The 27,498-nt window shown below is 40.5% G+C and overlaps 1 protein-coding gene across 1 annotated transcript in view; it reads right to left on the bottom strand.

Moving 5' to 3' along the window:
* Positions 1–27,498, bottom strand: part of IFT38 (intraflagellar transport 38) — a 58,117-nt gene that overhangs the window by 17,713 nt on the left and 12,906 nt on the right. The window contains exons 6-9 of the mRNA XM_088523087.1: positions 19,315–19,398; positions 16,117–16,250; positions 14,809–14,950; positions 3,924–3,996 (exon numbers count right to left, since the gene is read on the bottom strand). Coding sequence (XP_088379213.1) covers positions 3,924–3,996; positions 14,809–14,950; positions 16,117–16,250; positions 19,315–19,398 — 433 coding nt within the window. The remainder of the gene's footprint in view (positions 1–3,923; positions 3,997–14,808; positions 14,951–16,116; positions 16,251–19,314; positions 19,399–27,498) is intronic.

Genomic DNA, 27,498 nt, shown 5'->3' with positions numbered 1-27,498 from the left:
TCTTGCAGATTTACCTAACTGCAGCTCAGCACAGTTTTTGCAGAAAGTGGTATATTCATTGAAAAAACAAAAACCATAATCTTACAGCAACATTTGCCAATTGAAATGAAATCTGTTACATCGCTTCAGTCAAAAAATATTTGGTTTGAAAATTTTAAAATGATTCCTTTAAATTTTCTGAATATTTCCTGTGTTTAAGTTTTCTTCCTTATTTGATATATTCTACTTCTAAATGGACACACACAAAAAAGAAAAAAAAAAAAAAAAAGAAAATGAAATAAGCTGATTAATCAGAAAAAAATCTCTCTTAGGCTGGAACATTTGTCGTATTTTCCTTTTTGTTCAGCAAACATGTTTTGTTCAACTCTAGATGAACCAGAAGAAATAAATCCTGAATATCTGCTGCAGTCAGTGACTTTTCTAGTCCCCCATCCACACCAAACCACTACCCCGGCAGCTCCCCATGTGTGTCTCCGACAACAGCCTTACTGTTCAGATGACCACTGTGAAGATTGTATCTAATATATTTTAGGAATTACTCCATTTTGAACAACAGAACCAAGCCCTGCTTTCCTGTCCTTTGGCACTTCTTTCCTTGCACCAGCCTCAAAGGTGCTACAAGGACAACAGTGCATGAGAAACACCACCCTGTGCAACAAACACCACATCGTACATTGGTTTCTCTCGCAGCATCTTATGCGACATAAAGAGTGCAAAAAACACCAGTAACTTCCTTATTATTCATCACAAGAAACTTTTTGTTTGTTTGTTTTGCTGCAATTACTTAATTGCATGTATTTTCACCATAAAAAAATACTAAAATCTTGATCCAGATCTGAAGTTCAATGTCCTCGGATTAATTTAAGATTTTTTTTTTTCCACATAACTTAGTATTAGCTTCTTTGTAGGGCAGTAGTTTTATGGAGATGCTCCGAGAAAAACGAGATGATTTACACTGTATTTCAGCCAAAAACAAAAGAAAAGAAAACAAACAAAACACCAACACACGCTGTAACTGAATTTTGGCAAACTTTAGGCGAGTGCCAGGACTTATCTAGCAGCTTTCTATATTCCTAGCCCGCATAATCTAACATATCTTCCACAACCCATTTTCAAAAAATACGGGCTATGATCTAGGTTTCTCTGAAGATAGTTCAGCCCAAAACTAAAGCGAGAGATGTCTAGAACTCCTGCGAGTTTTTCTGCAGACAAATGAACTGTTAATTTGGCATCGCTTCTTACCAAATTAGTGGTAGAAAAGGTCAAAGGATTCAGACAGCAAGAGAAGTGCATCAATTACTAAGACACGCAAAGGTAAGAGTGCTTACGGGGACAGGACGAATGCTTTTATCAGTTAATGGTAACAAATTCATCAACAGATTCCAGTTTATGCTGTTACAAGAGGCTCATTAAGTGGTTTGTAGCTCCCAGGGACAATGTGCAACAGGACTTGTAGAACCTTTCCCTTTCCCTTGCAGGAGGCATTAGCCCACTCTGGAAACACCTTTGGAATTACTTAAAAATGCAAGTGGAATAAGCATTTTTCTCCTAAAGCCTACTTTAAAAAGATCTTTCTGATGGTAAGGGAAAGCCTTTCTCTGGAGCTCATTAAAAGGGCCCATCCTATCTTAGGATAAGGATGTGGCACACGGAATATCGCAGTATGGGTGAAATAAGGTTTAAGTGTTTGTGTCTGTTAAGCTTTACACCATTTCCTCAGAATATATATGATGCTTATAGTACACATTGATAAAATCGCTGACTGCCAGACCAAGACAGGATTTGTAGGAAACCTTGATTGCAGAAACTCCATCTCCTACCACACTTTTTAATTCAAGTGCGAATTTCACTACAATTAACCTTTAGGTTGGTTTGGGTAGGCAAAGCTCGTCAGGTTTTTCTTTTAGCTGCCCCGATTCTGCTGTTGTTTCTTTATTTCCCCTTGTGCAGAGTTTGTGCCTTTTCTTGTGACCAGGATCCTATGCCAACCCTTCTGTAAAAATCACCCTAACAGGGCACCATGTCATTTAAAACACCAATCTCTACATTTCTTACCAAAATATCTATCTTGGTATAAAGGGCATCATTTAACTAATAATGAGAGGAGGGGAGCGGGGTCTGGTCTAAAGGGTAACAAATACTTATCATTATCCAGCAGCAAACAACTGTCTCAGATGCTTTACAAAATTCAGTAAATTAGCCTTAGAGCATCCAGTAATGAAGCCATATTCCATGCTCGTGCCTGAGGAAACAGCCTCCAAGAGTCAAACCATTCTCCCATTTCTGCAGTGCCACAGATTTCCAAGCTGTACACAGACAACGACAGCCAAAGGCTCAGAAGAACGGCTGGATTTGCCCAGGGTTATAGGACAGTCTGTAAATGAGCCAACAACTAGAACTACGAGCCCAACGCCCTCATCCCTGGAAGAAACACTAAATGTGACAAATTAAATACTGGAATAATGATCATAGAAATATTCTCTATGTCATTATCACTCATAACCTTGTCTTCTTAGGTACAACTAGCTCCTCATTAAAAAGGCAAGATCCAAGTATGTCAGAGATGCAAAAATCACTGAACAGTTTTTCAAGTGAAGCAGATCAGGAATTCTTCACACTGTTCACACGCTGCTAATTGCTGATCATAGATGTTCTTCCCTTATTGAACTTAAACCTGCTCGGGCAACTGGCAGAGGGCAGGCCATGGACTTTCTCATTCAAGAAAATCCTCAAAACAATTCTTGTGATTGATATTAAATATCCCGTATGTTTCAGCTAAAGCTTCTCCACTTTGTACTGCACTGCCACGAAGACATGAGCTTAGAGAGGGGCAGGAGTGACTGAGCTCTTCACAAGCTTGCTCAGAGTGCATCTGCCAGCACACTGAAACACCTGACTTTAGCTTTCATTTCATGTCCATGCTCTGATCTAGAGAATTAACCCTCCTTCCATTCTTTCTCCACAAAATAAAAACGCACATACTACAATATTAAACTCATATGATAACTAATGAGGAAGTTCTGCTGATGCTGAACTCAAAAGGAGCAAAATCTGGGTTGTAAGCTTTCTGCAAAATCTCAAGAGGTTACTATTCTCTTTTGATGCTTAGCTAGCATTCTAATTAATTAAAAGTAAATTGAGTGGGGAAAAAAAAAAAAACTCCCCAAATTTTAATTGCTTTCACATTTTGTAGGTACCCTAAAATCTAGGCAACTGCAAGCAGGTAAACAGGGTCCCCTCTTTGAAGATTACTGATTTAAAGGGGATTTTAAACTGAGAGCTTTTTCATCTGTGAAAAGTGTAAGCTGATACAAGTGTAACATAAAACTAGCTTGCACACAACACCAAACTCCAGGGCACACATGTAGGAGGCAAACTATTGAGCACAAGAGCTGTCCTGCAGTTTTGCAGCAGGGCACACAAGCACACACCCAACATGAGGCAGTCGAGCAGCCCCACACCCCCCTGAGGCTACACATCTCTCCAAAGCATTTTACTGGGTGAAATCTTCTAATGACATTTGTCAGCCACCGACCCTTCCCAAGCAACTCCATTGCGCTGGGACAACTGCAGGGTGCACAGTCAGTCCTTGCAGGCTTGGATAACAGCAAAATGAAGGCTAAATCTGCCACTGCAATTCACAGTATATTTAAGGAGGGAGTGCTTTCACCCCTCAGCACTGCAGGTAAAATTTACAAGGCGCAGGAGCATTTCACCGAGATTAGGTTACTAATTTCACTGCTGTCCTTTTCCAGTCATTATCATTCCACTTTTTCCAATATAGTCTGTTGACTCTATCTGTATCCCCATGTGGCCGACCCATCTCTGTTCAGCTTCAGGCTTTTAAGTGGATACTTGTACATAGAGTAGCTGGTACTTAGCAATTTTTCTGCTAGTACAAGCAGTGAAGAAATGCAACTTACTGCCACTCTTCAGCAGGTTCTGTTCCTCTTCCTTCAGCCTGTTCTGCATAAGATGGAGCATGTTGGCCGCTTCCTGTAAGAGGTCAAAACACTCAATCAGAAAAGCTGCTGCACTGCCCAGTTGAGTGGCTCTTTGGATAATCCTACAGCAGTTAAGGACACTCACAGGCAGAATGAGAATAGAAAATTTCAGCCTTGAAAATGTCTTAGAAAAAAAAGTCCTAATTGCAGTATGGGAGCTTCTACCTACTTTGCCCAAAAGGTCAGGATGTAAAGAATATACCCAGAATATCCACCACTTATTCCCAGTGGCTGAAAAACCTCACTCATGACACTGAAAAGGGGTTCAATTGTCTTCATCCCACAGAGAATTACTGCCATTAGAGAATGAAGAGGATTTTCTGTGTAAATCTGTTTTTGGTAGCTGTTTTCAACTCCATTAAACTCCAGAAGTTGCTCGTGAAATGACTGTCACCTTATAATAACATATACTAAAACAGAACAAATTCACATATTTCCACACATGCAAACAACAGAGACAGAAAAAGCTCAGTTATTAATCATTAGAGGTATAGCCAAAATTGCATTTGTGTATAAATGCAACCCCCTACAGCAACACTGTGCAAGATGGTTTGCTGAATTCCTTCAGTAAACGTAGCAGATCTTTACCTAAAAGCAGGCTGAGAAACACTATTGTATGTCTTTACTATAGTATGTACAACAGAACTGCATATTTTATCATTTACGACACAGTTACAACATAAAGGGGAATAAGAGCAAGCAGAAAAGGGCAGATAGAACAGTGGCTGCCCTAAGAGAAGGAAATCAAAACAATACTCAGCCCATTCATATGAACTCCAATTTCAAAGACACCTATAGAAACTTCTACAGTCTAAGGCTGGCAGAGATGTGTCTCAGGAAAGGCACAGAAATGGCAATTATTATTTTATATTTAGGAGCTGATGAAAAGCTTGGAGGGAAGAATCAAGGCTGATGGTAGCAGGGGCAGTTCCCTTCCAGCATAACAGATCGAGGAGAAAACAGGTCTTCCTCTATAAACTGTAACAGATGAGAGCAATTTTGCTCTTCTAGGATGCATGCATTTGCACAGCATCAAGGACAAGGAGCCTAAAGGCACTATTTGAGTACTAAGTACCCTAAGGCAGTTCTAGAAGGTGTTGCACTGAGTTCAAAAATATCTTCATTCAGTTAGGACTAAATCTACCTAAGATATTAAGGGACTGAAGGATACATTTTAAAATGATTTTTTAAAAATTTACTCTGACTGGCCAACGATGGGGTCAAATCTATAATATTTTCTGTGCATTTGCAGCAGAAGAATTCTTGTCGGGGGGAAATGCGTCTGTTCCCCAAGATCAGACACAAAACCTGAAGTCAGTGAAGATGGTGACAAAACTGTAACAATTTCACTGGTTACGGGAAAAAAAATCACAAATATATATAAATATCTCTCTAAACAGCTGACTCGGTGATAGTTTCAGATAGTTTCAGATATTCCCTTTTCTCCTGCCACTTTCAATGACTGTAACCATATGTCTGTATTTCTGGCCTGACTGGGTTTCTTTCCTCAGACTTTAGATCATCTTATCAGAAATTGTTTGTATCACATGTGTGTACTGAATTTTCAGCTCAGCAAAAAGGCCATGCTAATCAGAGATGCTTTTCAGCTGGCCACTTTTACATGACCCAGTGCTTTTGAAATGTGACAGAGGAGAACGGCTAAGATGATGATGAATCTAACAGCACAGGTGCTTTTTCAACCCATTAAATAACATGGTACAAAGGACATTAGCAGAACAGCACTTGGCACAGGCCAGCGGGCCCGTCTGCTGGGCACGGTGACAGCTCCATGTGACAGCAGATGTGGCCTTGCCCTCTCAAAGCACCCATGAGGACCGGGCCGGAGGCACCAGAGCAGGAGCCGGCACTCCAGCTCTCTGCTCCGTCCACCCAGCTTTCTCACTCTGGAAGTTAACTTTACCCAAACCAAGCGGCAGCATCAGCTGTGGCCACACAGCAGCAAGTTAACACCATGAACATAGTGACAATTAGCACAAAACCACAGCTGGTTGACTCTTTTGTTCAAACAGTAACATCTCATTTTTTTCCTTAAGCTATTTCTTCTGTTCATACCTCAGACACCCTCCAAACCCCAGAAATCTCTCTCGACATCTCTCTATATACACCTTTTCATATTACTAAGGAAAAACAATGTTTCCTTCTATTTTCCAGTGATTTTCTAGAGAATATTGGAGTACTGCTCTGTCCTATACTTAAAATGAACTCATTTGAAGATGGATTGAAATGCTTCCTCTTCACATTGCCTATTAATCTCAGCAGTCGTTTCTTGCTTTGTTATAGAACAAAACAACTGAGATTAGCTCGTACTCTGTGCACACAAAGGCATTTTTTTCTTTCATAATAGAGTGTTGCCACTCATTCAGCAAGGGTGAGATATAAGGACTAGGAGAAATTGTGTGGTGCCTGAACAGAGAATGTGACTGTATTCTTAATAAGGGGAAGTCTGCTGAGGTACACAGAAATGTCAGTGAACACACTATTAAGGCTGCACAGTTAAAGTACATGATAGCATGAGATGCCGATTTACCAGGGCTGCCTTTTAAGAACAGAAGACAACACTTAGCATGTTACTGAATCACTTTTAAAAGCTTGTCCCTTTACTCAAGTATATGTTTTCTTCTTCAAATTGAAACCTGCTACGTTTATGTTTGACTAAAAGTGACTGTACTACTACAGAGTTTTTTCCTTCTTACTTTATTGAGGAATAAAGACTACTTACTTTTTTTAGAGAGGGCATCCTCGCAGTGGATGGGCACACACTGAATGAATTGAAAAAATCATCATCCCCTGTTATAAAATCATTTGCCTCCTCTTATTCCTCCCTCACTTTCATGTCCTGAAGTAGTCATCTGCTGTCATCATTAATACTCATTTTAGAGTAATCATTTCCACTGAAAGCCATGGAAAGCATACTTAGAGCATTTTATAGACTTAAATGATACTCAGCAGAAATTCACCAACTGTTATCACAACACTGTCACCGCCAGTTATGGAGGAAGGAGGCAAAATTCATTTCTGTTGTTGTAACATTACTTTAAATTATGATTTTAATTCATTGTCTGTTCAGAGAAAGTCTTACCTTTAAATTCTTCTTTCTTTCCCAACTAGCCATTACATCGATCTAGAATCGAATTCTTAAAACAAAAAAACGGGAAAGCGTATCCTGCTTTACAATGGGACTTTTGCACTTTTTAGTTTATTCTCTTCTTGATCTTAAATCTCCATGGTTTCCTGCCTTTGTCCTTGTTGTGGCAAAAGCAGTGTTTGTTGACAATACTGTAATGGTACAAGTACTTCAATAAATGGGACAGAAGACGCTTATTCCTTGAAGTTGAGAGAAAAATATTATCCAAGGGAAGCATCGAGTCCAATTTCATACTGAAAGAGGCTCTGCAGAAGCAGAAGGACTAAGCAGTAGGTTATGTCACTTGTTTCGCAGTGAACTGATGCTACAAAATATAGTGTCCTGCCCTGAGACATTCTGGCCAAGAACTCCAGCAACCACATTTATGGCAATAAAGAATTAGCTGTGTTAGATCTCTGCTGAAGGGCAAAAATCACAAAAAAAAAAAAGAGAAACAACTTGAAAGTTTCTTGAAAGAAGAAAATAGACAATAATCTAACTTAGCTTCACTTAGGAAGCTTAGGCTTCACAGATGTGAGAGAGGGGCCTTGGCACAGTGCCACACAAGATGCAGAAGCCAAAGGTAGGAAAAGATTCAGTTTATATCCTGGTGTCACCTAACAGCAACCTTGATGCTATCCACTTTGAGATGCAAGAAAACAGCCAGTGAACCTTTTAAAAACAAATCCCTCTAAAATAAAGATTAAGAACAACAAAAATAACGACCCTGTAAAAATACTGCAGGACTTTGCTGAAGCTATAAAACCAAGCAGTGATGGGAAGCTTACACGCTGAGGTTTCCCCTCTTGGTTTTCCTTATAGAATCAGTACGCTCTAGATCCAGCAAAGCTCGTTGAAGCCAAAGGTCCCCACAGGATGTAATAAAGATTCCCAAGTCTAAGGAGCAGAATCCTGCACACTGGCAGGATGTACATGACCATCTACAGCAGAGTCTGGTACAAGAGGAGTGTGAAGAGGCAGAAGGATGGGGAAGGAACGAGCACAGACTGCAGCAAAAGAGGAGGATCACAAACTTTTAAATCCTGCCACATTGTCAGATGATAGAATCAAAATAGGACTATAGGTGGCAGGGGGTAGCAGCAGACCAACATTTTCTGCCCAGAGTTTACAATTAAAAATTTCTTTATACAAGGTTCAAGTCAGCACTAACACTCAGGAATCCACTACTGCTTAAACTAAGGTGACAGAGGAGGGACTTCATTCTGCGAGTCAAATATATTCATCATTAGATAATATGCAAATTTACCATAATCACAACTCCTCTCTTTACTTTTCTTATTCACTTTTGCAGAGATATGAATTATAATGACTCAATAACAGTTAATTGAGCGTTCCCTTCATGTACTGCATTTTTAGTACTAACTTACAAACTATATTGGTTGGGTGTGTGAAATTTATTTGAATAATATACAATTTTGCTATGTAAACCTGAGGTCAGTTTGCTCTGTCTGAAGAAATTATCACCAAATTAATACTAATTGGAAGTTAGTAGTCACAGCTGTGCCTTGGTCTCCACCATAAAGCAGTCCCTGTCACATCACTGCCGGAATCTAACGTCAGAATTATCCTTTCCTTATGTCACAGGTAGCGCAAACACTTAAGTGTTTCTAAGGGAGCTGGGAGTATTCGCTTCTTTCAAATATGCTGTTTATTACATCAAAGAATGGTTGTTCTCGGTGAACTTGATGATTCCAGGAATTGGTAATGGAATCTGTTGTCTTTTATCTTGAGATCAAGTAGTTTGAACACAGCCCAGGTTCGTTTTAACAAAGAATCTCTTCTCCAGCTGCCTGACACACTTCACTTTATTTCTTATTTCCCCACCAATCAAGTCCTAAATTAAGAGGCATCCCCCTCTCTAACAAACCCTTGCACTCCAATTAGAGACCTATATTTAAGAATTTCTTCAGCATGAATCTCCAATACCTGCTTCCCAGACAGCAGTCCGGATATCCGGCAAGAAGATCACAATAAAACTCAGCCCCCCAGTATCTCAACTTCAGAATAAGTTTTAAAAGATTCCTGACTGCTCTGGAGCTTTCACAGGAGGAAGAAAAGGGGTGGTGCAGCAGTGGGGCAGATTTTTGCTCCAAGGGAGGGAACACATGCAGCAGCAGCTCCTTTTCCGACATGATCTTCGCAGGGTCTCCCAACTCACCTTTACTTCTAGGACTCCAGGCTCTCCTGGAGAGAGAGATCCTCTTTCCCATCTCCTGTGCGATCATCACGTCTCAGCCCAGCAACTTCCTATGTCCTGCTGTCCTAAGCTCCATTGGCCCTACTCACTCTCTGGGCATTCCTTTCCTCCTGCATTTTTTTCCCTTCCACATTTCTCCATTATGGGATTTGTGTGTCTCAGCCACCAAGTCTGGCAAAGACTCATCCCAGAAAAACCACAAAAATAGATGCAATCAACAATCAATTTTAATTCTGATATTCAATATAATCTAGCTACCCTGAACAAAGAATACTCTCCTGGTACCTATAAAAATGTAACCAAGCAGTCACAAATTAAATATGGATTAGGTGGAAGTTTAAATAGCCATAAACCAAATGCTCTTCACACCAACGCTCTCTCCAGCTATTCTAATAACGACACATTGCAATGGGAATTTCTAGGTTTAAACAAAGTGAAGCAGAACTTGGAAACCCCATTATGTACATATGCAAAATAAAGCATCTGCTCCAGCTACAGAGCTCTAATGAGAAAATGAGGTTAACGAAGGGGAGGTGATACTTGGTGTGCAGGGTAGGAAAAGTCACAGTATACTCCGTCTGGCTTTTCCTTGCTTTTTTTTTATCATGATGGACTGCTTACAAATACCAGAGTGATGAAAAGAAAAACATTTTAGGCAGTCTGAAGCTGAAGATAAGGAGCAAGTGGTCTTTGAGCACTCTCCCTCCTATGTCCTCAAGCACACTTAGTACCAGTGGAGAATTAGTGGAGAATTCACAGCATCATCATAACAGCTATTTTAACAGGATGTTTGATGATGCAGTATTGTAGTAGGAAGTAGCTGAAGAAGAAAGCACGTTTGGGATGGTCTCTGAAAAGTGCCAGAGAAAATTAGCGTATTCTGTCCAGAGAAAAGGCTAGCAAGTGGTAAAATATATTGCTGAGTTAGTCAGGCATTATGCAAGCTGGTTTCAGAAACACCTTTCTGAATTGTACTATTTGTGCTGTCCTTTTAAGTACAGACATTCATTAGAGTTCACAGAAAAATTCGGCTTCCAAGTCTGAAAAGCCCTGAAACTTTGATTTTTAGAGCAAAATTCTAATACCTTTAACATCTAAATATCAGAAACAATTTCATTTTAAAAATAGAAAAAAAATAACAAAGTGTAATTTTCTAGCATGTAAAAATAGTCTGTAAGTACAAATCTTTGAGAACTGGCACATACAAACTCCTGCTAGCACACAGAAATGCAAAGGCATGGATCCCAGAAACAGCACAAGAGAACAGCAACAGAATAAAAGAGCTGACTGAATATGGAAAGAAAAAAAGCTATGGAAAAAAGGCTATGCAAACTGCAAATGCAAAATATCCTCATTTAAACTCCTCTGATCCAGTAGGTGCACATCAGTCTGTCACCATATGTGAAAAATCCTACTCAGAGAAGAGTTTACATGGGGTCTTCTGACATGTCCATATATCAGAGTTGAGAAACGGATACATAATTTTGTATTTTTCATACATTTCAAGGGGCTTTCACAGCAAACAGGCAGGTACTTTGCAGGGAACAGTTTCACCATCAAGTAGCTATTTGGTTCTTACATTCAGTTCAGACTCAAGGCCAAGCTTTTAAGTTCTTTTCAACTCTCAGGGATATTTCTCAGTCCAGTACCTAGCAGGAGACCACTGTCGATTGCTTTCCAGATATTACTCACTGTTGTTACAGATAGCGTGTGGCAAAAGGAACAGGGAGCTCAAAACCACCACAAAATGGGACAGAGAGCCTCTCTCTACAACTGTACACCTATGAAATAAAAGAGCAAACAACAGCAACAAAAAGTCAGGCAACAAGGACTGCGTGATTTGGAAAGGCTGTAGTCACTTAATTAAAATTGTGTACTTGGGTACAATCTTTAAATCACTTTTCTAATTAGGAAATGCACTCTAGCCAATGTCATTAGCTGTGCAACGTCAACGTGGTACCAAAACGGCTTTGAGTGCAAGTGCACTAGAGATTAGTCTCATTATTCTGCAATAGTATCCTGATCAGAGCAAAAATTAATCCTAAAAACATTCATCTAGTTAAGAAAAGGGGTTGAAGAATCAGTCCCTGCTACTGAGCGTTACACAGGGTGCTGGATACATCTAATCGGAGTGGAGTTCCTTTTCCTAGGAAGCTATTTAACAAAATACACAGAGATGATAATAGAATTGACTCTCCCTTCTTCCACAAAAGGTAATTAAGATTTGTTTGGTGGAACAAAAGACAAATCAGGATTGAAAAAAATCCATGTAATTTTTAGTAATTTTGACAGTTGGAGAGAATGGGTATTGTAATAGACTAAATGCAATTATCCCAGCCATTTTCCCTCTTGTTGTTTCTAAAAAGGGTAATGGGATGATAAAGCTCAGAAGAACATGCACCATCAGCTTCAACCTCTCAGTGTGCAATTGTGCTAATTTCGGAGCAAACTGCTTTTTTCCCAAGCACACAACAGGCTGCCCCCAATTTTGATTCAGCAAGAAATAGCCAAAGGTGATGAAATACTACCTGGAATGCAGATCAAGACTGATGCAAGTAGTGAGAGAGATGCATTAATGTTTCTGGATGGCAGGAAACTAATCTGAAGCGGATTAAACACTACACTGCCTGTCTTTTTCAATTAAAACAAGAAAAAAACCACACACAACCTCCTTCCATTTCCTATATTTTGGAAATAGGAGTGCACCAGTGAGTCTCTTGGTTTAGTTCAGCCTCAGATTCTTCATCCTCCTTCATTTATTGAAGTTTTAGAGCCTGGCTTTGAGCATTTACATCTCATGATGACTTCAAATAACACTTTGGACTCCAGGACATCTGAAAAGCTGCCTGCAAAATAGACATTGCTGCTTCTTCTACCTAAAAAGTCTCTACAGACAAGTAGTCATGGCTACTTGAGACACTGTACTGTTCCCCATAAAAAGACTGTTTGCATCTCATCCTTTGAATATTCTAGTAATACTTTCACACATTCACATTTTTGGATCTTGATCCCTATGCTTCTTTAACCCAACCCAGAGAACGACTATCAGATGTAACCCTCTCCAGCACCTCTTTTTAAATTCACACAAGGCCCTTGAATTACTGCTGAATCCACACACAAAAACACAGGATGGTCAGGACACAGAAGATTGCCAAAAGTGCTATTCCCATCAACTACTTCCTAGTGAAAACACTTAACAGGCCCTAATATATACAGGAAATGAAATAACCTCTAGATCTATTCAGGGTTAAATTCAAACTACAGAACTAGATTTTATGCTTTAAGTCAGCACTGTGTATTCTGCAGAAAGTTTAAGTACAGTCACCCTGATCATGGGAGTATCCCCATAGTTAGAGACACACAAGTACAGAGACACTGTAAGGAGATACGCCAAATGCAGACAACCTGATGGTAATTTAGCATAAAACACATCTCTGTTAAAGATCTGCCCCAGTTCTGATGCCTAGTAACACATACTGCATGTGGCCAGTGACTGCAGCAAGTGGGAGAAACATGCCTTTTTGTCACAAGATTTTATATTCCTTAATTTTGCATGATGCTAAACTATTGCCATCTGCTTAGCCTGATAAACTAAAAGACAGTATAGGGGCATATTCTTTATGCGTCTGACAGAGAGAAGGAAAAAAAAGGAAAATAAAAAGTGTTCTCCATATTCTAAGCTCAGGTGCATTCCTGAATAAGAAAGGCTTTTTGAAAGGCCTTTCTTTTTTTTCCTGTTTTTTTTTTTTTTTTTTTTTTTGCCAAAGTTACAGACAAGAAAGAGAACAATGCAAAAAAAATGACATTAAAATATGAAGCTGACTACAGATTAAAAATATGTGAAGTAGTGTTCATAGAGATAGTGCTAATAAAGAGGGATGTTAATGGGAAATTGTTTTCATGATTAAAAAGTTGTCAAATACCTGGGTGGACTTTTCAGTCTTACATTAGTTTTTCAAAACCCATGGTATCTTTTAAAATACAGGGTACACTGCCCCCAAGCAAACAATGAAGCAAAATACTTGAGCCTTCTTACCAGATTACAACATGCCTTTCCTAGGTCAGAAAGAGGACACAAACCGTTCCTGTCTCTCCCATGTCTGCAGAGCTGACTGAAATCTGGCTACGAACCCCTGCCTGTCGCGCTGCGCATTGTAGGCGACACTCAACGTGGGAGGCTTCTTGGAGCAACCAGTTCTACAGAGTGACAAGGCTTTCAGAAAACACATCATCTCACAGATATAGGATATACAGTTTGCAGGAGCAGAGGGACTACAAAAGTTACTTTATCTTCAGCATAAACTCAGGTCACAACGTTTCACTGCAACTAAACAGATCATGTTAAAGGAGGAATGTAAATAAACACGGGACTAATTATTTTTTTTCTTCCCATCAATAGGCACATATAGACATAGGAAAAGCAAAATACACATTTATAGGATGGATACAAGGAATATTATTTCAAGCCCTCTGATATTGCTGCTAAGAACAAGTTGTGCAAACAAAATAAAATATGGTCGTCCTATGCAAGACGGGAAGACCCAGACAAAGGAAGCACTAGCTAAGTTAAGGTATAGAACACACACCAGTTAATAATAAAAGTCCAAGGAAACATCACTCACCAAAATATCCTGAGAACAGGATATGTATGGTGTAATGACTGAAAGGAAGATGGAAAACCAGTAGTATCAGAAAAACACAAAGCTACAGAAAGCTGAAAGGAGGGTTGCCTGAATGTACTGCAGTGCAGTAAACACCCGAGAGAAAGGAGGGAGCGAAAGAGACAGAGATGCAGATCATCCAGCAAGATAGGAAAGAAAGAGATAATCGCACTGAATTGATACAATTCAAAAAGTCAAGAGAAAACAGAATTTCTGCCAAAGAGCGAAGCTTGAGTTAGAGAGGATTTCAGCATATCTGATCTTTTCATTGATACTCTTTGCTATGTTTTCACAGGAAAGGGCAATCTGAGGAAATTGAAGAACCTCGTGCTAAGAAACTCACACATGAGCTGTCATGAGGCAATAAAAAAAAGTTATTAGATAACTCTTAGCATACACACAGTGTGTGGCCCTTCAAGATTAGGAGTATTGAAAGCATCCTTTGGGAATAGAGACAGAGGTACAGAATGAAACAGGGAAAGTTAGAAATAGGAAAAAAAAATTGTTTTCAAAGCCCAGCATTGAATTTTAGGAGTTTTATGCTGGTCTATTTTCAATAGCCATGTTAGGGCTATCTAACAGCAGTCAAACTTAAACTGTATGGCAGAAAATAGCCACTCAGAGTTGGATCTTCAATTAGTAACATGTTCCTTTAGTAAAGGGGGTGCTAGAAAATTTTCCTTTACAAGGTGAAAGCCACAGTGTATGTACTGGAAGCTGGCTTCTTTAAGTAGATGTATTTAAACTATAGTGCCATTGGGGAGTTCTGAGCTGTCTTACCTCAAACATCTCTTGCTCTGTTCTACGGTGATCGTCTAGGAGTTGCTCCATATAGGACAGATTATGGAATTTTTCTAGGTAAGAGCTGTATTGTTTCTGCAGTTCCTCCTCAATCTTCTCATACTCATCCATAAAAGCAGGACTAGAGGGAACAAGGATAAAGTGCTCAGAGAGATGTTGACCTGTAGACACTGAATTCCGAAATGCATTTTTGTTTTTAAAGTTGCCTTTCCACTTCTGCTAAACCAATCTAAAAGGAGCCTTTATTTTCAGGATTCTATACTACTTCAGAGATTAAAAGCATTAGACAAGAAATATTAACCTATTCTACAAAAATTAGTTACAGTGAAGAAGGGTAACTGTGTATCTGCTACCAAGCTTTTCCAGATAGGCAGAGGGGCAGCATTTCAGCAGATAAATTTAAGGAGAGAGGTCAATCATTCTGCTACTCCATGCCTTAAAAGAACTAGCTTGTAGTACAGCTTGTAAGTCAGCTTGTTTGGAGATTTATTTTTGCAACAAAACTGTGCTGTATAACCAGACTTGACAATAAGCCATAAACCATAATGTTCTTTGCCACAAAACCAACTATTAGGCCCTAAAGAACACTACTGCTGTTTTATGCTTTACACCTATGCAACAGACTTCTCCCAAAGTGTTACTGACAAAAATACAACTAAATTAATTCAAAGACTGTTCATTTTTCTAGTATTTCTCTTATTTGTTCCTTGTAAGATGTCTCAAAATGATCTTGTAGACAATATAAGCACGCTAGTTAGCTAGGGGCATGAAATTGGCTCCAGTTGTGCTCCTGAACATCTGCATTTTATGTTAGCCTGCATTCACTGCCTAGAGGAACTGATCAACACAGGATGCTAAATGGCTTTCTCTTACTGAGGCTGGGAATGCTAGAAGCCTCTAGTAACAAGGGCACAGCTGCACCACTCAGTTGTCATTTTCAGGTATCTGGCAACATTTACATTTAAGTATCTTAAAGAAGAGCCAGGCCTTCCACCTGACTACTATGCACAGTTCAAGCAATGACTAGTAGAAAACTCCAAACAATATTCTGGCCTCCTTAACAACCTTATATTGCTTGTTTCAAAGACATAGTAACTGAAAAATGAACCACTGCAATCCACACTGGGCATCTGTAGAGAAGAAAATCTCTCTTGCATAGGCCATCAACTCTGACTCATTACAGACTTCGCTTTTCACTGCAGTAAGCATTAAGAATGCACAGTATTCTTAATACCCATTTATGTTAACAATCATTTATACATTAGATGATCATCTCATAACATTTACCGAACACTTTGCAGAGTCTGTAGCCTCTTCTGGCTTATTTCCAGTTCCAATTTCCGTTTTTCAATCCTGGCTTCCAAATTAGCTTCATCCAAAGCCACATTATTCAGCATGTCCTTAGTCTTTTGGACTTGTTCCTATGAGAGAAGAGCAGTGAACCATGGCTTCCACTGGTGTAATTTGAACCATCTTTCAGATGTTGGACCAGATTCCACATCATCTCACATCACATGCGATCAATCAACTTCAGAACAATGAGCAAGAGCATAAACTGAACTCAGGTAACCAAAAGTTTATATATATATAAATGCTCTTTGGGGCATGGCTAACACTGGCTGGACCTCTGGTTCGACCTGGACTGTTCTTTGTTTGGTGGTTAAACATTGGAAACATTGAAGAGTATCAGAATCGTTAGATATCAGCAGTGTTTAAGATTTGTCCTGCGCTCTCCAACATGAGTACATACCAATCCAACCTTGATTCCTGCTGCCCAGTCTTGCACTGGCTCTCTCAGTCAAGCTGAGGGTGCTGGCGAACAGTCCCTCTGTTACAAGTATCTAGAGGATGGTGGACTGAAAAGGGGCTCCTCTTCCTGCTTCCTGGGCTGCAAGATTTCTCTCCCTGTTCTCAGCAGAAGCCCAGGCAGAGCTTTTACACTTGAGAGGCATTAAGGTAACCTACAAAATGGACAGGTCAGGCCTGAACAAACACAGCTGAGAGTGCCCTGGCACTATTTTAATGATTGTTTTTTTAGGCTTCCATCAACATTTTCCTCCTTCCTGACAAACACCACTTTTAAAGAACTTCCGAGTTCTTCCGAGTCCTGCTGCATCCATCTCTTCAAAAGCTAGGAAGCATCCCCAACATTACAACAGATGCTGCTGAAAGCAGAAGCAAAGTGGAAATATTCCAGCTTCTTAAAACAAGCCGGGTACATGATAAATGTACTTGGGCTCTAGAAACATGCACAACTACTTGCTTTCTGAAATTCCAGCATTGTTACTTGCAGTTCAGCTATAATGGCTCATTTCATTAACTGGTCCAGAACTAAACCAGCTGAGGTGTGTGTTATTGATATTTCCCAGGAAACCAATTGCTCTAATATGCTGATGTTAGTTTATTAGCACTACTGCCCAGAATATCAATGCAAATTAACAACATTTGGAACCCATATAGACTGCAAGTCATAGCAGAAATGTAAGGAAAGATCACTTGGAGTATCTATTGATTAGGCATTGACTATTTAAATTTGGAACTCTGTTCTGTGTAATTATACAATTGGACTGGGTACAGTTTGCAGTTAAATAATTTAAATTACTTAATGGTGACTTAATTAGCCACCATATTTGCACAGCAGCTGGTGGAGCATCTAACAGTTCAGATACAGAAGCCAAGAACTGGAGCAAGGACAATGTTCCCAACACTGGAACAAACCAAGGGACCTCTGGAACTGAAACTAAAAACTAAATACTCCTGGACCAGCGCTGCACTAAACAAGCACAATTCTCACCTCTTGACCACTTCAGCTCTCCCACCCCCAGAGTCCAACTCGATACCTCCAGAGCTACCAGCACATTCTGAGTTAACAAATCTATAGAGCTAAGGCAGCGAGTTGAAGTCACTGAGAACATGTAGGTGGATTCACAGATGTCTGTGTTGATTTAGGCAACTTTCATCTTTCCTAGAATTCCTGGTGCTACTTTTGAGCCCCTACCTGAGATAGCAGAAAAATCCTCACTGTTTTAATCACATTCTTTTTTCTCCCTAAAGCAAGTGAGGCCAAGCACAACTCTCTGATGCAGCTCTAGCAACAGAATTACCACAAGCTTATCAGCAAAGCCACATCAGCTGAGGGAATGTTTCTGCATGTTGAACCAACACATTTCTACAGTGCAACAGTCTGACAGGCTGCCATCCAGAGGGACCTGAACAGGCTGGACAACTGGGTGGTGAGAAACCTCATGAACTTCAACAAGGTCAAGTGCAAGGTCCTGCACCTGGGGAGGAATAACCCCAGACACCAGAACAGGCTGGGGACTGACCTTCTAGAGAGCAGCTCTGCAGAGAGGGACCTGGGTGTCATGGTGGACGACAAGGTGACCATGAGGCAGCAGTGTGCCCTCGTGGCCAAGAAAGCCAATGGGATCCTGGGCTGCATTAAGAAGAGCGTCTCCAGCAGGTCGAGGGAGGTGATCCTGCCCCTCTACTCAGCCCTGGTGAGGCTACATGTGGAGTACTGTGTCCAGTTCTGGGCCTCACAGTACAAGAGGGACATGGAGAGAGTCCAGCACAGGGCTACAAGGATGATCGGGGGCCTGGAACATCTGCCCTATGAGGAGAGGCTGAGGGAGCTGGGCCTGTTGAACCTGGAGATGGCTGAGAGGGGACCTGATCAGTGTATAGAAATACCTTAAGGGGAGGGAGCAGGGAGGAAGAGGCCAGCCTCTTTTCAGTGGTGGCCACCGACAGAACTAGAGGAAACAGCTACAAACTAAAGCATCAGAAGTTTCACAGGAACTTAAGGAAAAAATTTATTGACAGTGAGGGTGACAGAGCCCTGGAACAGGCTGCCCAGAGAGGTTGTGGAGTCTCCTCTGGAGATCTTCCAAACGCGCTTGGACGCAGTCCTCTGCCATGTGCTCTAGGTGACCCTGCGTGTGCAGGGGGTCGGACTAGATGACATCTAGAGGTCCCTTCCAACCTTAACAATTCTATGATTCTATGACAGCAGATTTGGTCTTAAATTCTTCTAGGGCCTGCTGCTAACATACTTTTTTTAACTCTTTCTGCTGCAGGCTGTGATTTCTAGCCGGCAGCTCAGAATCATCACTGTGCAGGCACTTCTCACTCTGCCAACAGCTATTAGTTTCAACTAACAGGTTTGTCCTCTTTGAACACAATACTTTTCCTAAGGAAACCAAAAGGAACATCAATGATTGTATTGTCATGGCAGACGAGTTATCACAGACATAACACCATACTGATGAACTTGTGTTTGCACTTTGATGTTACCTGAACACCAAAAGTGGCATTACCCAAAGTTCAACACATCCTGTTAACTAACCAGGTGCTTGGCCCAGTCCTTTGAAGGGGACGTGTGCTATGCCATGCTCAACCATAGACTGTCACTAAAACAAATTTAATTCTTCTTGCAGGAGAGGAATGAAGGTTTTGCAAATAAATAAGCAGCAATTTATTTACCAGAATATTGTCGATGGCAATTTTCATCATCTTCTCAGCCTCGTTTATTTCCAAAGGTCTGGCAATAGACTCTGTTCTTGCTTCCTATGAAATAGAAATACATTGATACATTCAAACGCTATACAGGGCAATTAATATTTGTTGAACAAAGGGTGTTGAAGCAACTCCAGTATGATCAGCTGCAAAACAAATGAAATAGGACAATATGTAAACACCACAGTTCAGATGATATGAAGAATGGGAAATTAGACAACCTCAGTTAAGGCATGCTAGCATTAATACCAAGTGTTGGAGTCTAAAGTACATTCATTTTCTAGGAGTTTAGTTTGTTAAGTTGGACTTTAGCTGGCTGAGTCTGAGGTCAGCTCCAGCACTGGTTAGAGCTGCTGTGCACAGAGCTAAAAGCAAGAGCCTGTCTTGCCTCCGCACAGCCCCAGCTCCGGCTCTGCTGGGCTGACCCTGCAGCCCCTGCTCAGCTGCCTGGCTTGGCCTCAGCCCTGCTGCAACCCTATGGACTTGCTGGACGATCCCTGGACTGTGTCTGATCCTGACCACCGTCTCTGACCCTGATCCTGACTGGAACTTGTCACTCTGTGTCCTAATTCCTTGTTAAGGAGGTCGCTGCTCGTGCTTGCCTGGTTCCTGGCTCAGCTCCCAACTCACCCTCCTCCTCCAGAGGGCCAGCCCTCATTGCTCCGTGACCCTAAGCACTTAAGAAACCATATAAAAAAAAAAAAAAAAAAAAAAAAGGGATGAGTGTTATCGCTGTGAACTGCAAATATTCTTGAATGCTTATTTTTAGGAACTACTTATTGTTAACCTAGAGGAAACCACAGTGGTCACTGCAGTGCGGAAGGGATGCTGTGACACAGATGTTAACATCTTTACAACACAACCCAAGGAAGCAGTAGGGCAGATAGATGAGCTCTGGGTCATGAACATGCAGAACAACAAGCAACACAAGCACATCTGGCCTAGCCAGGCAGCTGCCACAATTAGCAGGTGCCTTCTGTGCCCATATGAAAATTAGATAATCTAGATGTATTGGTATTTTTTGACTTTTATTATCAAACGGCCTGAATTCAAGCTCCCCATCAAAACAGTGCTCCTTGCTTAGACCTGAAACGATGAAGAATCCTCTCTCAGCCTCAACAGCTTTTGGAGAGACAGAGTGAGGGGTGTGCAGCATGCGTATAATGTATGATATCTTACAAGACTAACCTGGTCATTATATGAACGTCCATGATATGGACGACCTGTGTGCTATTATGAGGAAAAAGGGGGAGACCTAATCAGCTAAATGTCCTTAAAATCATTTTATGTTGGCAAAGCATTTGGCAACAGGATGTAGATCCAAATAACATCTCTAGAGCACACCTAAGAGTCTAGAATTGCTTTAGACATGCTGCAATAGGATGTATTCTAGCAGCAGATGCAAATACAATGTTATGTTACACTTCCAGACACACTGCAAGCAGCACAAGCAAGTACTGGAAGAGGCAGCTGAGCTCCTTCCCCAGCACCTCACCAATTCAGGGAGCTCCCTGGTTTGGCTCCCTCCAAATCACAGAGCTGATCCAGCTGAAAAATCAGCTTTTTGTGCTGAATTTATTCTTTCATTGGATCAGTTCCCTGAACCAGCCTACTGCAAGCTGCCCAAACACTTTTTTGGCACAAGGGAGGAAGCCAGAGAAATATTCTGCTGGGCACAATGACGGGAGCTACATCGGTTGGTGGCAGTGACAGCTTATACAGCCTGAAGTGCTTGTGAACATTCCCCTATCCACACAGAAATATAATCTCCAAGCAGCAGAAAGGTTTGGATGGTATAAGATATGAAGAGAAAACACAATACATATTCCTTGACAACTCCAGAGGTAGGCAATTTGGGGGGAAGTCGGGAAAAAAATAATGCATCTCAGTAGCTGTTAGACAAAAACTATGTTAGGCAAATGCTATACAAGCTCTGCCAAATGCCTGTTTGTTTGTGAAGATCTTCCCTGAGAAAAGATGCATGGAAACCCAAATGCAAGCCAGGATTCAGCCTGCAGGAGGTACTGCCCTCCCTACTATGCTCAGTTCTTCTGAGGGCAGCAGCGAGATCTCTCCTACAGAGCGAACATATTTCAAACAAAATAGTTCATCACCCAGCAGGGGCAAGGAAATGATTTTCCTTCCCATTTTCAAAAGAGAGAAAAGAAACAGCAAGGCCCTTAGGTTTTAATTAGAAATAACATCCTTGCCAGTCTCCCTCTAGGAACCCGATAAAGCATCCGCAGAACATGTAACAAGTCACTACAGTCTGTGCGAGATCTGGGTAACTGCTTTAGACATAAAATTGATTTAATACAAATTTAGATGGAAAATATTTAGATGCACTGCTTTAGCCACACTTCTGAGAATCTACTGTTTTAAATAAGAATCATTTAGGTAAGTCTCCCATGGTTTCCTCCCAGTATTCCCTCTATTACCCACACAGCTCTCACGTACAGACTCCAGCCTTAGTGCAAAAATCCCCATCACTTGCTCGAGCTCATGAAAATTTGCCAGTCAAGAGTACCACAAAAGTGGAGATCTGTGTTCCATGACCTATTTGCAGGGCCAGGGCCTGACTGAGCAACAGGAAGGTCGGTGCACTTAAGCTCCCTGCACACAGGGAAGCAAATCCAATGGGATGTCACAGCTTCTGTGCATGCCCAGCTGCCCCCCGTGTCTCTAACCCGACACACACGTGTTTTTCACTATCAACAATTACCATGAACCCAACTGTGACACTTTAGAGCAGAAAATGTAAGTGGGTCCTAAAGTGCAATGAAAAAATAAATTGTATCTGGTAAGTAACAAAGCTGTTGAAAAGGGTTTTTTTTTTTTTTTTGGTGGCAGATTTCCTGGATATCTGTCACTGGGTCACCTTCTTTTCTCCTATGAATACTCTTCAACAGGATGCATTTAGTTTTAATAATCCAACCCTGCAGTCAGCAACACAGAAGAGGATTAATAGGAAGGTAGCTTATATTAATATACCTGACAATATATATATAAAAAACATAAAATAATAAAGATTAGCAATATGTTAGGAAAAAAAATCCTTTCAAATATCGAAGTTGGTTATTTTAAACATTGTTAAGCCATTAGCAAATTAGGCAAATGAATTTAACATCTGACTACCTAGATAAGCAAATAAAATATCTGTTTTTCCAGTTCAATTCATTACAGCTATTTCATGCAGCCTATAGTATATTTAGCAATAGGACAAATGAATTTTTTAAAACCTGTCTTTATACTAAAGCTCCCCATTTATGCTTCCATTTGTGAATGCAAATAGACTATACTTGAAGATAAAACCAATTTTCCACTTAGGTCCAAATATCAGGTACTACATTTTCACTGGCTGTACTCAAAAAAAGCATGCAAATGAAACTGAGCTGAAAAAAAATATGGCCTTGTTCATTTTCTTTTAAAGTAATGTACTCTCTGCAATTAGGTGTACTAATCAGAATACACATTATAATACCCAAGAGTTTTTCTTTAAATTAAGTATTAAAAATAGAGTTCTCTGGAGACATGAAAAATATAGGGAAAAGATTACTGAGGCAAGAGGAGGTAAGAAGCAGAACAATTTATGAGTATGCCTGATAATTACAACTTAGGAAAACAAACATACACAGATATGGATATGTACTCATGAGCAATCAGATTGTTTACCACTTACGAGTGCTTCCTGCTCAAAGTGTCCAAGAGGTCCATGGCTACAGCTTTACATGATAAATACTGATTAAAAAAAATCAGGGAAGCCAAGTATAAAATTATTTCTGATGAACTTAAGCTGAAAATTATTACAGAAAACACATAAAAGCACACAGGAGACACTATATGCTAGCAATATTTTTATCCCTTCTGCTCTGACTAATATGTGGTGCTGCATGAAAGGGCCAAGATTTTAATTCTGCAAATTCTGAATCTCACTTTTGGACACAGCCAGTTGGAAGAACTAACAAATTAGACGTCTGGCTTACACTAGATAACTTGGTTTTCTTTGGAAATTAGAATTTCATTAGAAATTAAAAAAAGGCTTCTACTCAAAGACTCGGCCAGCTTTCCCTGGGAACTTTACACTTAATTAGGAGCCACTAGTGTAAAAAAAACATTCTGTAAATATACCCAGTGAATCTGACAGACTCAAGAAGGGCATTTTCAACTAGCAATGGTTTCCATCACAGTGGACCAAACCCACCAGCCCAATTTCCGACATGCTTGACCTGCAGAAAGATGGATGCCTGCATCTTCTGAAGTGGTGTAAGGCAGCCAGACAAGCAACTAAGCCTGGCCAGCACACCAGCCACTCACAGTAAACGTGATGTAATATCCCTATATATTCATGTACAGAAGTTCTAGCAGAGGTTTCTAAACACCTTTTCTTGTGAGGAGGACAAGCAAAGAAATCTTTGCTTTGCTCATTTTACCAGTCTTTGCACAAAACATTTTTGCTCACAGGTTCAATCCTTGCTGGTTGTCTCGGGAGCTCGCAAGCTTCATGCATACTAAAGAGCTCCCTCCTCACTGCGCCTCCCTGATGCCCTCGGTCTCTGTGCAGGATCTATTACACCCCACACTCTGTTCAGATAGATTTTTGCAACCGCTGCTCTCTAGGCAGGCAATAAAATTCTCCTTTTGGAGAGTTTATTATCCAGGGAGTTTATTAACAAACACTGGGATTACATTTGGCCAAAACAAGGAATGGATCATTAGGCATAGTTACATCTAAACAGGAAGGTACAGGAGGGACATTAAAAATAATCAAGACATTCTGAAGGAACCTGATACTTCTAATGGCTTATTTTCTTCCTCAAGAGATTAAAGCTCAAACTAATTGAGAATTTTTCCTGCCTCCACACTCCCATAAAGCTATGCTGCTCTCTTGTACGCTCATCTCAGCAGTCCACAAAGTGAATCCACATAGACATTTCCTCTGCATAGGAAGAAGCCTCAGCTCTGTAGAGGCCTCACTCAAAGGCAGTGCCTGAGAACCCGCTGGCTGGCATGTTGTTCAAGAACTATGTCACAAGAAGAGAATCCGACCCAGAACCAACTGTGAGCTTGAAGGTTTTAACACCAGAGACTGTTCTGCAGACAGTCCAGAAAGAATCAGAAGGTCTGCAGAGATGGATAAAGAGGAATCTCAACACATGCCCCTTTGTAATACTAGCAAACAGACTGCTGGACTGTGAAGCAAGAAGCTGAACTGCAGAATTTTTTGATAGGCATGAATTTACCCTGTTTTCTTCCCTCTCCTGCCTGCAAAACATATCTCTGGGTGGTCACCCCAGCTCCTATTTCAACAGCCAATTTCACTGAGTTACCTTTAGTTGGCAAACATGAGCATGTGCTTTCCTGTACTGCCCTACAGCCCTCCAAAGGCTCGTCTTTAACCCACTTCCTGCAAGGCTTCATGGCACGTTGGATCGATGAAGCTCAGCCTAGCCCACAGGACCCTTACAGGGCGTTCCTGGACAACAGGCCCTTACCAAGAAGGTGCTTTGCTAAATCTGCTGTCTGCCAAGGAAAGAAGGAGCATTTGTCTCCTACTGAATGGAGAGCTACACTTGTGAATGAGTTGTCCCATACACGCAGACAAAAATGTCCTTGGGCAATACAGCCAAGTAGGAGTTCATCCTTAGTTTTTATAATGGAGAAAACAGCAAGGTTATGAAAAAGGTAAAACATGTAGATGGGCAAATTAAAAATATGTATATATTTAATAACTCCTTTTATTCATGTTCTGCTGTATCAAGTGTTGGAAATAGCATTTCTTTTCACTACTAGATAATATAAATCTTCAGCAAGCCCTGAAATTTTCCTCAGGAAAAAAAAAAAACGAAAAAAGAAAAAAAAGAAACAGAAAAGAATATATTCTTGAGTAGCAACTCTCCAAAGACACCATGCAAAGCTGCAGTATATGAAGGAACAGCTACTGAGTATGCAGCAATGCTGTAGGAAGAAATCACTTAATCTTCTAACATGCATCAGGCCTTTGGCTTCAGCAAACACTGCCACACGAGTCAGGCTTTTATTCTCAGCGAACCCTGACCAGCCACTGCAGTGGCCGCAGCACCTGAACGACTAGTGCTGCGCGGCCCTCGTCTAGCAGAAACAAAGTCAGAGCATTTTGTTCTGGTGTAATTAAAATTTTGGCATGGTTTTGCTTTGTATCTGATGAAAGAACATTAGGAATAACAAGCAGCAGAAACCTTACCCGTGAAGTTGGTGGAGTTTCTTGCACAGTCATGTGGTTTTTGAACTAGCTTGTGACATATGGAAGATGGGGAAGGTGGTTTGAATGTGATTTGCTTTCTAGACAAACTAGAAAGTTTTCAAAACTAGGTCTGAGCTACAAGCATTTGGATTTTCCAACTAGTGGAAAAAATCATCAATGCACTGAAATAACTTATTATTTAACTTCAAGTCAAATGCGCCACCTGTCAATTATGGATGATGCTCTGTCTTCATGCCAGTTACTAATGGCAAAATCCCTCATTACCTAAGGAGTCAGCATGCATATAACCACAGTTATAGTTAGAGCAATCTAAAGCATGGAGTACTATCAGATCAACTTGATTTTACAATTGCAAATTAATATTTAGTAGAGGTTTCATTTTGGCTTCCCATTTGGAATTAAGTTGCTGATAATTCGGGTTCTGGGCTGAAGCAGGATGGTTTGAAATCTTGGCGTAAACTAAGCAGTTCTCCAGAGTCCTTGCAATTCCAAGTTACAAAATTTCACTAGAAGTCATTTTCTTCTCCAAGATGGATGTGACAACTTTGTAATTGAAACACACGAAATGAGAAAAATTAGTTTATCAGCCTCTCCATGGTGTTACCTAGTACCAAGAACTAACATTTGGCAGATCAATATTGTTTCCAACGTTATAGATAGAATAATTTTCTGTAGTTAATTTTCAAGGCGTATTGAAAAATGCAGCTGTCATTCAAATACCTATTCACACTTTATAAAGGCAGGCAGCAATCTGCAACAGCATGAGCAGGGAGACACCAAAGAAGGGTTCTTTAATCAAAGAGTTGTGAATTAGAGATCCAGTTAAATGTCTTTAGTGACAAGTCTTTTCACTGAAACTACTATCCTTTCAATGCCACAGCTGGACCTAAGTGCCTCTGGCTCTTCTAAGAGTTTAATTCAAATATTTCACACATTGAAGCCTGTAAAGAGGTTCCCAATGACTCTCATAGGTTTTGGAACAAGCTTACACTGTGTGCACGCATCATGACAATAATTAATCACAATGAGAACTAGTAAGTGCAACACTCTACATTTATTTTTACATTTCTCCCCCATCAATCTGAAAACACTTTATCTGGCTGTTAAAAGCTTTAAAATAACTTCTGTAATTTAGCAGATTATTAACACACAAGGATATACAGGGACTAAATGGTTTGCTCAAGCTCCCAGAAGCAGTAGGCGCCAGGAGCACGATTAGAATAGAGACCTGCTTTGTCACCTATCTTTGACACGAGCAAAGTACATCAGAAGAAAGATTATTTTCACCCTTCCTTGCTTCTACATGGCTTAGATCTAATTGAGAGGTAAATAAAATGAAATCAACCTTGAAAAGGTCAGGATTCTTCATGCCTGCCATCAGCACAGAAGCACTTTTACATGGGAATTTTTTTTGCTTCATTATCTCACTGCATCTAATAATTTAGCAAATTTAAGCAAGGCAGTTTTCTCAACAGGCTGCTGCTAATATGTGCACAGGAGCTGTGGCAGCCGCAGAGTGGCAGGTCTCTGAGCCAGCTTAGCTAAGGCAATATAAATAGACATGAATTTTTCCTTTTGGATTTCAAATGTTCAGTGCACGGTAGCTCAGGAGTGACCTTCCCCAACCAGTCACAACGGACCTTGAAAGTCATTACTGCCTTGTTTCGAGCTATTTATTTTTTTTTGGATCACCTCATCATTTCCATGCTCTGTGCAACATTCATCTTGCCCACAGCCCCCATGAAGGACCTGTCACCGGCTGCTACACAAATACAGGACAGCACTGATTTCCTAACATCTTTGGCTGTTTACAGCACTGCAGTCATTAGCTGTGCAAGGCCAAAGTCAGCCACCACACATGAAAACTCAAGCGACCACAGAACGAGGCACTGCTGCATTTTGCCTGTTTT

Source organism: Tinamus guttatus, unplaced genomic scaffold (assembly GCF_059628265.1).
Source record: "Tinamus guttatus ecotype Peru unplaced genomic scaffold, ASM5962826v1 Tinamus_guttatus_pri_ptg000172l, whole genome shotgun sequence".
Taxonomy (NCBI): Eukaryota; Metazoa; Chordata; class Aves; order Tinamiformes; family Tinamidae; genus Tinamus; species Tinamus guttatus.
This window is presented reverse-complemented; position numbering and strand designations above follow the sequence as displayed.